Here is a 13,583-nt window from a genome sequence, read left to right on the forward strand (position 1 = left end):
ACACACCCTTTCTTAGGAAACATTTTGGTCCATGCCTTTACAAGTCTGGACTGCCCAAAGTAACAATAAAATTACAAATCTGAAGAGTAATCCCAAACCATCATTTCAGCTATCCATTCAATATCATTCTTTTCCCAAAAATTGATATATAGAAACATCTCTTAGCTTACCCATATTGTTTGTCCCTATTTTCTATAAACTAAAGAAACTAATAAAAAGTTAAAACAGCAAAATAACATAGAAGTACCTCATACTTTTTAGATGCTTCTACTCAACAATATCTTTTACTGAAAAATATACTATTTTTTAAAATCTATTTTTCTATGACTTTTCATAATATCAGTATCTACATAGATATAGATATATATATTTTTTTAGATATATTGATATAGATATATATCTATATATATATTATCTATATATATCCTGTCCTTAATTTACCAACAACATTGGCATTTGGAAATATTTTTTTTTTAAGATTTTATTTATTCACAAGATAGAGAGAGGCAGAGACATAGGCAGAGGGAGAAGCAAACTCCCCATGGGGAGCCCAGTGCAGGACCCAATCCCAGGACCCCAGGGCCATGACCTGGGCCGAAGGTAGATGCTCAACCATGAGCCACCCAGGTGCTGCTGGAGAGAATATTTAAGTCATATTAAATTTTAATGTAAATGTTAATATACCCTACTAGACTCAAAGTAGAGAAATGTGTACTATCGAGTTTTCAAATTTAAAAAGAATTAATTTTCAACATGTAACTTCCAGATATTCAAAGCAGAATTCCAAATCAATTTTGCCAAGCAAAAATTTTCCATTACTCAAAGTGGTGGGATAAAGCATATACAGTTTATTTTCTAAGCAAGAAGACAACTCACTAACTTCCTTCTTCTGTAGATGGCTTTTGCCACGCATTTTTAAGAGCCATGTCTTTAAACCAAGACAAGTTCTTAGAGCATACAGTGTCTCTTGCTGAACCTAAATCTCACCAACAGGGAAAAGCACTGAAAAAAGCCAAGTTAAAGTTATTATCTATTTCCTGAACAGTTCACAGAATTGCCATTTAACAACTAAAAGAAAAAAAATTCACTCATGGCCTATAAGTAGAAAACATTTAGATGCTTTATATATCATGAAAATAGGGGTGCCTGGCTGGCTCAGTCAGTAGAACATGTGACTCTTAATCTCAGGGCTGTGAGTTCAAGCCCCACATTGCAAATGAAGCCTACTTAAAATAAAAATAAAAATAAAAACATACAAAGAGATATTGTGAAAATAGTATTTTAAAAAATAAGGTGCCTGGGTGACACAGCTGGTTAAATCCAACTCTTGAATTTCAGCTCAGATGTTCATCTCAGGGTTGTGAGATCGAGCCCCACATTGGGCTCCACATTTAGTGAGGAGTCTGCTTGGAATCTTTCTCCCTCTCCCTCTGCCCCTTCCCCCCACATGCTGGCATGAGCTTCTCACACACTCTCTCTCTCTCAAATAAATGAACCTTTAAAATTCAAATTTTAGGAATTCAAATTTAATTAAAGTAAAATTTTTAGCTCAATACTGCACAATGAGTTAGAAAAGGAAATAAGTATCTGCTGTGTAACTTGACTTTAAGTTTCAAGGAATAAGGCACTAATATAACTAAGTTCCAGGATCAAATCAGTTTGACAATGAGTCTTTAATTACTAAGGTGCACTAAGAGAACCTCTAAGGAAAATAAAGCATTCACCATTTCCAAACATATTTGTAGATGGGACTCTTTACCTGTTATTAACAGAAGACCTATTTGTAGATCACAGTTTTGGAAACAAGCTAATAGATGGTCCAGCGTGGTCTAAATTTATAACATCATGGAAGAGAAATCTATGTTCCCAGCATTAATTTAAGGACAAAAACTTGCTTAAACAATGAACAGCCAATCAAGTAGAAGAAGTGATAAAGCTATTTCCTATTCAAATTCCAGCTTCACATTGTTACTACATTTCTTTGTGTGTGCAGAAACCAAATTATATTATGATATATTTTTTGTTATAAAAACGGTATGGGGATCCCTGGGTGGCGCAGCGGTTTAGCGCCTGCCTTTGGCCCAGGGCGCGATCCTGGAGACCCGGGATCGAATCCCACGTCAGGCTCCCGGTGCATGGAGCCTGCTTCTCCCTCTGCCTATGTCTCTGCCTCTCTCTCTCTCTCTCTGTGTGACTATCATAAATAAATGAAAAAAAAATTTTTTTTAAAAATAAAAAATAAAAACGGTATGGAAACAAGATACAACCTAGACCTAATTCAATCCCCCAATTACTAACTCCATTTGGCGAACTTAAGCCTGGAATAATACTTTCTTCCTAACTGTAGAAAAAGGAATTATCAAATAATGAACTGGCTGAGGCTGGGTGTGAACCCAGCCAGCCTGTCACACAGTCACCAACTTAACAAAGAAGTTCTCTTGCTCCCAATGTCTCTGAATGTTATTCACACAAGTATTCTAGAAAAAGGCACAAGGAGGAGACTAACATTTTACATTTTTATTATTTCAGAATGTTTCTACAAAATTATGATTTCACATAAATCTTTTGCCCCAATTTTTTGCTGACAAACATCTGCTATAATAATCAAAAACACTAACTATAGCACTAAGATAGAAGCAGGAAACAAATATTATACTGTTTATATCCTGCTTTCATTTCTCCAAAATTCTGTTGAGACTCTACACACAGTCACAAATGAAACAAATACAGCCATACATTAAAAATTTTAAGAACAAAAATGTCAAGATATTCAACGACATCAATTTTAAGAGTATGGAAAATACAGGGGAACCTGGGTGGCATAGTCGGTTAAACAGCCAACTCCTGATTTTGCTCAAGTCATGATCTCAGAGCCCTGGGACCGAGTCCCAAGTCGGGCTCCATGCTCATTGAGATTCTCTATCTCCTCTCCTTCTCCCTCTGCCCTTCCCCTCACTCGCATTCGTGCTTTCTCTCTAAAATAAATAAAGCTTAAAAGAAAAAGAGTAGGAAAAATACTAAAGAACTAAAAATTAGCACAATAGGTCAGCTAATTTCAGTAATGATCAAAAAAAGTCAGCCAAATGTCACCTAGTTTGCCCAAACCTAGATTTAAGTTTTTCTGTTTATAATATTCAAAATCTCCTATCAGAAAATACATTTTGTGCATTCTATATATTGTCTTCTTGTAATACGTATTTTCCCTGTCCTTGAAAAACAACTTTTACTTTGTGAAACTGTTCTAATGTTTCCAAATTAGTTCAAGAAAATGTTTAATTTTTCAATTATTTTCGACATAACTATTTAGATGTAAAACCTCATTTAAAGAAAGATAAACAACAAAAAAAACCTACGAGTGTTGGGCAGGCCCAGTGGCGCAGCAGTTTAGCGCTGCCTGCAGCCCAGGGTGTGATCCTGGAGACCCGGGATCAAGCCCCACATCGGGCTCCTTGCATGGAGCCTTCTCCCTCTGCCTGTGTCTCTGTCTGTGTCTCTGTCTGTGTGTCTCTCATGAATAAATAAATAAAATATTAAAAAAAAAAAAAAAACAACGAGTAGTCACTAAAAAAAGGACATAAAGAAGTCTTACAAGGGACGCCTGGGTAGCTCAGCGGTTGAACATTTGCCTTTGGCTCAGGCGTGAACCCAGTCCGGGAATTGAGTCCCTCATCAGGACCCCTGTGAGGAACCTGCTTCTCCCTCTGCCTAAGTCTCTGCGTCTTTCTGTGTCCCTCATGAATAAATAAATAAAATCTTAAAAAAAAAAAAAAAAAAAAAAACGAAGTCTTACAAAAGAGGGGAAGGCATCGTATTAGTTTCAAATGAGAGGATATCATTTACTATATCAACTCCTTCTACCATATCTGAATGAAATATAAAATTCATTATACTTTCAAACTGATATATTAGAAACCTAAGAAATGACGCTCTATTTCTTCCAGTCACCACACTCAAAACGGGGGCCATCTTGGACAACTTGTCTTCCACCAACTTCTCTTGCATTTTCTTGCCATGATCCACAGGTACTATGACTTTAAGGGCTCAGGTCTTTATCTCAGCTTCTTGGCCCCTCTGACCCTCCCGGTCTGCATCACCCTAGCCCCAGACCTCCCTTTTCTAAAAAATTCTCCTTCTGTCTTCCTACTTTCTTCATTCTATTTATTTGTAAGCTAGGGATTATCCCAATCATAGTTACCATTTACTGAATGCCTGCCCTGTGCCAGATACCATACAAGGTTATTCATTCTCACAATGATCCTCTAAGAGAGATAGTTCCAGCCCCACTTTACAAAGGTTTCCACGAAGTTCAGAAATGTCAAGTACCCTATCCAGGGCCACATAGGTATTAAGAAAAGCAAGATTAAAAAAAAAAAAAAAAAAAGAAAAGAAAAGAAAAAAGAAAATCAAGATTCAAATCCAATTCTATTTGACTCTGAAGTCTGTTCACTGCTTTTTCTTCAACTAGAAAAGTATCACATACCTGAGGGAAAAACAAAGTACCCTTAATCTCTCAAGCCCATGAGAGTGACCTGAAATCCTCATCATTACCTCCTTCCTTCACCTATCTTAATAGTATCATGTTCTCTTACATGCAGACACGTAACATTTTATATTATTAACTAAATAGGCTTTCATTATCAAGTACAGATTCATGTCAACACAAACTTAATTTTGATGGGAAAATAAGTCATGAGTTACAAACCACCAATCTAAACACTAACTTTTAAAATAGAACTCACATGTCGCCAAGAACATCCTATTAGAGTTACATGGAGAGTGGGAAATACCTGTTGGTCTTTCTTCGTGACTTAAGTTGGATGCGTCCTGGTAATTGTCAAGTTCTAGTCTCTAAAAGCAACTTACTGGTACAGGGGTGGACAAACCACAGCATGCAAGGTAATTCCAGCCTGCTGCTGTTTTTGAAAATAAAGTTTTATTGGAACACAGTCATGCCCATTTGTTTACACATTGTCTATAGCAGCCTTATCATTACAGTGTAGAGCAGAGGAATTGCAATGGATACCACTTGCCTGACAACATTTAAAACATTACCTGGCTCTTGCAGGAAAAAACTGTCAAAGTACTCCTCTATTAACAAACATAAATTATATATTATCTTGTAAGCTGTATCTAACTGACTTCAAGAATTAATATATTCTGATTTCAAGGAGTACTGAAAAAATGAAAAAACAGAATACAACAGAATAAAAACAGGTAAAAGGGATCAAAGTAAGGAAGAAATAAGATTTAAGTGAGGCTTAAATAAGTCTGGGTAATATTAGCACTCATACTAGAAGGTAACGCCTAATCGTTCAATCTGGGCCTAAATATTGCTTTAACTTTACCAGCAGCTAAAGAAAAGGAGACAGAACCAGTTCTTCCACCTGTTTATTATATCCAAAAAATAAAATCCTAGCATTTGCTCATGAACAAAACTTCTGGGTTCTCATAAGTGGACCACGGTGGTGCATAGTGAAAGACAACCTCCACACTGGTTATAGTCAATACAACATCAAGTTTCACATGAAGTGTTAAATAAATATTTAGTGTTCATTAGAAAAAAATAAAGCACCTATAATCAAACCAAAAGCCAAAGAAATGCAGGGTAATGTGCCCTTTCCTTGTCCTGTTGGATCCTGACATAAAATTCAGGAACAGGCAGTAATGTAACGACATACAATTATCATCTTCTGCAGGTGCTTACATATTGAAAGCAGGGACTTCTTCCCAGGAACACAGAGCAGATCCTATTAAAAGGCATCTTGGTCTCCTTTACTAGTGAATGTACAAAACCAAATTATGAAACCTTGTATTTAGGGCTTTTCAATCAAAGATAATGTACTAATCTCAGCAAAGTTAACTGGAGACTCAGTCAAACATGGAAACAGACATTGGAGGTGTACTCACAATTACCACTGAAATAACAGCCTACCCAAACTAATACTCATACAAGTTTGGGGAAGCTCAAAGCAAGTTTGTCTGATGCCTATACAAAGAGAACAGGGCACAATGTGAACCATTCTAATCTCATTACACAGTAAATGAGTTGATTGCTTTGGGATATTTTTTTCCCTATTATTCCCTCTCTATCCATGGAATATTTAGGGGCCAATACATATCTTCTAATGCTGACATCATAGTGCCTTTTAATACATCGTATCAGGGGAAAAAAGTCTAAATATTACCTTCTGTAGAAGCTGCATCAATCATTACTCTTTGCATGAGTACTGGTTCCAATCCAAAGTCGAAAACTATGGTTTGGCGAAAAGTTCCAAATATTTCTGTGTTAAATGCTATCCCGACTTTATACACGTAATGATCTAATCCATTTTGGGCCATCTTTCCTCCTATCCATTCTTGACAGTTTTCTGGGACTTCTTGTGATACCTGGGTAGTACTATCTCCGGCAGATATTGCAATGATACTAAAATGAGGACGATGAGCATCATAAAGCAATGCTACACGATACAGCATTCTTGCAGGCTACAAGGAAGTTAAAATAATTCATTGAGTACAAGGGGGTGAAAAATCCAATTGTAATTGGGCTCTTCAATGAAAATATTCCCATTAGGGACTTTTACTTTCCCATGCTTCTAAGAGACTATTTTAAAAGTACAAATTGTGCCCATAAGCCATTTAGAAAAAAGAATGGTTAAAAAAAAATCAGTTGTTAAAATTATATTTATGATGTCATTTATACCTCTGTAAAGCTGAATTTTTTTAAATGATATATTTATGCTACATCTCTAGCCTCCCTGCTCTTTCTATGATATGCTCATCTTTCTTTGTGGTAAAAGCTATCACTCTGTTAGACCACTGACCTCCAACTTTCCAAACCTTTGGCCTAAAAAAGTTTTATCTAGCTTCAAGTAGGAAGTCTTCATAGGAGGGCAGTTACCTCAGAAGGCACTGGATTGGGTTCAAGGCCGAAACTAAATGTTCCCAGATTTTTCATCCCAAGATCCAGATGGTACAGTGGAAGAAATGCCACCAAAAAAAGTACACAAAACTTTTCCACTGCACGTATTCACAGAAAAGTTTGACTCTGCTTCATTCTTAAACTTTGAACGTTATATTCAAGATGGGAAGCACTGCAGAAAATGTTTCATATTAAAAACCCACTATTACAGAATATGTGATTTCATCAAATGTAATTTAAAAAAAAGCAAGTTGTTACAGTTTAAATATCTTAGAACTGCCAGATTAAACAATTCCATTTTTAAGTAGTTAATTATAAGCCATGAACCCCATCCTATGTTCCAACTTCAGGAAACAATATATCAAAAACCTCTTTATCAAAATAATAAGTTAGCAAACATCTAAGTATCTACCACAACTTTTATCTCAAAATCTAAAAATATTGTACCTTTAATGAACAAAATACAGAAATACACTTTAGTACAATATAGAACCTACTTAAGATGTACTTAGATTAAAAAAATTTTAGTGCTCTAACACAGAGATTTAAAGGTCAAAAAAAGCCTGAAGAAAAATTTTTAAAAACTACATTCTTTAATTAGCACAAAATTCATACCTTACAAGTAAGAGCAAAGGTCCATGTCTGGTGAGATTTTTTGGTGTTGACAGTAACCGACAGATCAGGATTATGCTCTACTTTTACTCCTTCTATACATTCACTAAGCTGAAAATAGAGAGCAATTAATATTATACTTTTAGTCCCAAAAGCACAAACAAAAATTTTTGGCATGGTAAATAAATATCAACGGTAAAGATGTTGATGGAACTGTTTACAAAGCAAGATATTTTTATACATTAATTTTATAAGAACAAAATATAATAAAGCTTAGACAAGACATAAGAAAATTAATAACAATAAAATGGCAGTAAATACTTCCTGAATGAAGATTAATGTAATACCTGCAAATCTCCAAACAAATGGCTTAGTTCTGCTCTTTATCTTAGCAAAAGGGTCTACTTTTGCTATAAAAACAGTTTTATCAGAATCAAGTTCTTCATATAGAAGATAAGGAAATAAACCAAAATATAGCACAAAATAAAGTCAAGACTCAAACAAGGTCATCACTTAAAACAAACAAACAAAAAAAAAATGCAGTTTATTTTCCTCACCACTTTCTCAGGAGATAATGAATTCATCCACTTTTCTATCAAGGTTTCCATGTAACTGCCTGAGAGCTGTTTATTCTCATTTTGCTGTTTCAATTTTATCAAGCGTGAAGCATATCTTTTCTGCCATTCTGCTAGTTCTTCCTGGGAATGTGCTGAAGTACACTGCGCACCATACCTACAGATTCCTTGCTCTAAAAATCTAAGTAGAATAGGAAAAACTGTTTTATCATATACTTTGTTGGACCATTTAAAAGATAAACTTCCAGCATTTGCCCTCCGACTCTTCAATAACAAAAGCAAAACATCATCTCCTGAAAGGCCATATTTATCACACTGACTTGCTTGCACAAGAAGGAAGAAGAGGTTTCCAGAACATTTGTAACAGTTAATCACTATAGCAACTTCCCATACTCAGTGACCTCTTTTTTGGAATAAGGGGATGTTAAAGCAAAGCATAATCAATCATAACCACCCCTCACCCATAAAACCGACACTGAAAAAGTAGCTTCCTTCATGAGGTAACAACTCTATTTAGACAATTCTTCTTAGAGCAGAATTTTCCTAAAGCAACACTGACATCAAGTGGATTGGTGCATCAAACACAGGTATGCCCTACTTCCCAAAATGATAGGACCCAAAGAAAATTCTCTATATACTAGGAATTTCGTTCTGAAAAAAATGTTAATGTATCATTAAATTATCATCTTAAGGCTTCTGCTTTTCACTTTTGAATATAATGCCTTTACTCTTTTCTATATAACTATTACCTATATTTCATTGAAAATACTGGACTATATTCATTTGCTTGAAGTTTTGAATAAATTAAGAATAAAAGTTTTATATTAGAATCACAATTAATCCAATAGATTAAAATCTCCAATGGTAAATTCCTAAATGTTCATTTTAAAAAGATAGTTAATGGTTTCTCAGTGTTTGGGACTCAGAAAATTCAACTGATAAAATGCAAAACTTAGATCATTAAGTTTTACATATCCTACAAAATTATGGGCTTAGCCATTTTTTGAACAACTGAAACATCAAAAAATTAGTAAAAGATCTTCTGAGAGAAAAAATGAAAATTATAAATAGCAAAATAGAGATCAGAAGTGTTATATTAGAGAAAATTTTTCAACTGAAAAAATATGGTCAAAAGAAACATACGTTAAACGAATCACAGCACAATGTAAATTATCAAATGGTTCACCCTATTTGAAAAGATGACTGTATTTAAAGGTTTTCTTAATGATACACAAAGTACTTAAATTATACTATTTATTAAGTTCTCTTTTATGTTTTGTAAGACATTTAAAAATCATTCGTTTTTCTCTTAAGTATGTCTTAATGAGCCAAATATTTGTCTTTATATTGCTCTGTTTTAAATTAAATATTAAAGGTTGATATTCTTATCTGGCCTATAAATTTTCTCATGTTTCCTCTGCATAGGATTGTGTTCTGCCTCTACTCCAACATGACGCCACCAGGATTTTTGAAATTGACTACTCAGTTTATTTCTACTACAAAATCATATCTGATCTCTTGACTATTCAATCATCACTACATATTCAATTTCCTTCATTATCAAAAACAATCTATAGTAATGAGATTTTATATCTAAAATCCCTCTAGTTACTAGTTCTTATAAAAAGAACCGGAGTTCACCTTTCAAAATGTGACTTTAATAATTCTTTCCAGCTTAATAACAATTTAATTTTGAAAGCTTTGCCATTGAAATAGAAATTACTCATAAATTATACATAAGGATAACATGAAGGTAACAGATTCTTTCTTTTTAGAAAAGTTATTAAAATAATTGAACATTTCTTCATCTATTTTATGCTTTACTTCTGTTTATACGATTTCAATTCAATCACGATCAGTTAGAGGTAAATTTCACATAAGTTAGAGACCAGAATTAAATTCAGTCATAATTATCCAACTGGTATTATAAAAGACTTCTACACAAAGTCTTAACAATCTTAATTTAGATCACTGTTGTTTGTAATTAAAAGAAGACTCACTGATATGGCTTTGGCTTTTATTATTTAATGATAACAACCATTAATTATGGCTTTTATTTCAAGTTTAAAATAAAACACTTTTCTCGATCATTGTATTTCCTCCTTCACATATTATCTTCTTTAAATTAGCATTACTACTTTTCAAAAAGTGAAGGAAAATTATCTACCTTTTGAATAAAGACACGTCATTGGTTTAAAGAAAAAATTCACGTTACCTTTTACACAAAGTATATTCCTCGCTGCTTGTGATTCCCCTAGGTGGTGGGCGGAAATGCCAACCATTACAAGATCCTAGAGAGTAATCAGGATATAGTCTTATCATTTGAGGCTTGCTAAGAATTCTGATATTTTAATGTGTAAGAAATACTATAAACCCTCCACACACATCATCCTAGATGATGTAAAAAGGACATGATATACTTGCCTCTACCAAAAAAGTAATCTACCAATCAAAGAAGTTAAATTCAATTAACCACAGAAGTAGATACCCAGCAGCTAAACCAGGTCGATGCCCCTGACTCTTTTCTAGCAACTGGTGGACATATTTTCCAATGCAATCTCTTCCCTAACGAACTAAAGGGGCAAATGTTGGCATGCTTGTCATTTCTTAAGTACAAGATGTGTCTCTATTAGGAATTATTTCAGGAATGAGAAAATTATCGTATCCTGGAAGGAAATTTTGTAGAACAAATTCAATACTGCATATTCAGTGAAAAGTTCCACATTATTACCCATGTTCCTTAGGATTTGTCTGGCACAGGTCATTGTATCAAGTAATCCTTTTATACAAATGAAATAAAACTTAAAAAAAGTTGAATTCTGAGGTAGGAGCTAAAGAATAACATTTGTTTACTTTTGAATACAATGAGCTTTGATTCGATTCGGTAGAAGTTCCAAATAAACCAAGGAAAATAATGCTTGAGAAAGAAAAAGGCTAGAGCAACAGAGGCTGAGCAGCACTAAGTTTTCAAGGACCTCACAGCCATTCTCTATTTCCTCACAAGTCATGTGCTACCCAAAAAATAGATATTCAGCCAGGTTGAGTTTAAAGCTATTTTTCATCCCTTTCCTGCTGTGTGACTAGGAAAACTACTGAACCTTAATAAATATCAGTTTCATCACCTATCAAAAAGATGGAGAAACCAATACATGTTTTTGTGAAAGCCCATACCACAGTACACAGTATCCAGCAAGCACTCAATGAATGTTGGTCCTTCTTCCCTTTCCTCTAGCAAGAGAAGAGGAAGGAGGTCATGGATTTTAATTATGGCAGGAACAACTTAAGCTTCCAAAAAAGTAATAATTAGACTAGCTGAGGACAGGAAAAGAGAAAAGGCTTCCCTCAACAAAAGCAATTTGACATTGCTAACAATAAGGTTTCCATTTAGAGCTATATGGAGGCAAGAGAATGATACCTCCTACCTCCATTATTCTACAAAAGGGAGCCAGTGAAAAAACTGCTTTCATCCACACCTACTTTTAAAATTAAATTTGTATATTCTCTTTTATACATCCACGTACATGTACTATATGTAACTCAATAAACATCCTCCCAATAATCAATAACAAAGGGATGCCTGCAATTACAGTTACGAGAAGTAACACAGAATTTGGTACTTACCCCCTTCCAAGTCTTCCACGTGATATCCAGAGAGGACGTTACTAGTTGCTGTCTGAAATTTTTCAAATGAAAATGTTCTTATAATAAGAAATAACCAATTGAATGCTGAATTAAACTTGGACGTTTTCAACATTTTTTTAAAAGGTTGAGTTTGAATACTTAGCAATTTTAATGAACATTAATACTGTAAACAGTATTTTTTGCATCCATCTGTGTTTCATGTTATGTTAAACTATGTTTAAATATAGAAAAGAAAAAATATATAGAAAAGAAATACTTATGTGGTCCTTATTAAGGAAAATGGGAGAGATTCCCTATATAAAAATTACCTGGTAATAAAATTAAAAACTCTAAGTCCCTAGTCCTGAATCCCATGGAGTAGTGCCTCCATCACTTATTCATTTCACTGTCCTCTTCCTAACACCTAGAGAATGACCGGCTAACAAGGTACTTTTTCTCCTGCATTAAGTGCAATGCCATCACTGTGGGGCCTGGAGCACATCCTGCCAGGTCTCCCTCATTCTGGGATAAGCCATTCCCCCATGAGGAGCTGAGGACCCACTCACTCTGACTTCCTGGTTTTGACTCCTTTGGTGGACATAAATCCCCAATCTGCTCCTTTGGCTCTAAACTCTACACCCCCCCCCCCCCCCATTTCAACTGAGTGCCAGCCATAGCACTTTTTCTTATTTTTCTTAACTACTGATAGCATTTTATGTGCTGGATCATTTTCAGTCATGTACAGATCCACTGCCAACAGACTTACTGCCTTTCTGTATTCCCACACCTCAGAGAGATCAGGCACTAATGGGTGCCCAGTTAAATGCATCTAGGATGGGATGCGTGGTTGGACAGGTGATCATCTAAGCACTTCAAACAAATATGTCAAAAATTAAATTCATCATCTTTATCCCAAATCTCATCCTCCTTCAATTGCTCCTTATCTCAAGTTAATGGATATATGTTCCCAAAGAGAGTAAGGTTAAAATTCTGAAAGCCATCTAGAACTTTTTTTTTCTTAAAGATTTTATTTATTTATTTATTTATTTATTCATTCATTCATTCATTCATTCATTCATGAGAGACACAGAGAGAGAGAGAGAGAGAGGCAGATATAGGCAGAGGGAGAAGCAGGCTCCATGCAGGGAGCCTGATGTGGGACTCAATCACAGGACTCTAGGATCACGCCCTGAGCCAAAGGCAGACACTCAACCACTGAGCCACCCAGGCGTACCACAAACTCTCCCTCTTCTGTCCCACTCTGAGTATTCTCCAAACCTTGCTCAAAGAGGTCTAGAATGTCTCTAATATCTGTCTCATACTCTCTACTCCCACTGCCACTATCCTGGGTAAGGCCCTCATCTGCCCCTTAACCAAACAACCCCCAAATGTTACCCTATACCAAGTTACCTCTGGGTCTTTACCTAGCACCCCCATCCTCCTGCCTTCCTAGTCTCCCCAAAGATTGTTAATCTCTCCTTTCCCTGCCTGTACTTCCACTGCAGCACTTACTGACCACAGGCAGCCTGCCCCATGGGTACATTAGCTATGTGCATCTCGGACTGGCCCACAGATTGTTTTTCACAGCTATCTCAGCGTTAAAAAACCCCCAGAGAACCTTGAACAGCACAGGAGCTCAGTTAATTTTGAGCTGAATCAGAGGAAATACTATCCCAAGGTGAAATTTGGAATGGCTTGTACCATAGAATGTCTAACACTAATTGTGTATGACTGAAACGTTAATATCATTTTAATTTACATGTCGGTAATTAAATTGGACTTTTTAGGCTGGGTTGGAATTAAATCACTATAATGTTCATAGCAGCAATGTCCACAATAGCCAAACTGTGGAAGGA

The 13,583-nt window shown here is 35.3% G+C and overlaps 1 protein-coding gene across 5 annotated transcripts in view; it reads right to left on the reverse strand.

The window, feature by feature from the left end:
• HELZ (helicase with zinc finger) overlaps positions 1–13,583 on the reverse strand; it is a 166,032-nt gene that overhangs the window by 100,655 nt on the left and 51,794 nt on the right. For all 5 annotated transcript variants that reach the window (XM_025436755.3, XM_025436751.3, XM_025436752.3 and 2 more), the window contains 5 exons: positions 11,728–11,779; positions 10,322–10,397; positions 8,089–8,287; positions 7,535–7,642; positions 6,186–6,483 (listed from right to left, as the gene is read on the reverse strand). In XM_025436755.3, the coding sequence (XP_025292540.1) occupies positions 6,186–6,483; positions 7,535–7,642; positions 8,089–8,287; positions 10,322–10,397; positions 11,728–11,779 (733 nt within the window). The remainder of the gene's footprint in view (positions 1–6,185; positions 6,484–7,534; positions 7,643–8,088; positions 8,288–10,321; positions 10,398–11,727; positions 11,780–13,583) is intronic.

This window comes from Canis lupus, chromosome 9 (assembly GCF_003254725.2).
Source record: "Canis lupus dingo isolate Sandy chromosome 9, ASM325472v2, whole genome shotgun sequence".
In the NCBI taxonomy this organism is placed as follows: Eukaryota; Metazoa; Chordata; class Mammalia; order Carnivora; family Canidae; genus Canis; species Canis lupus.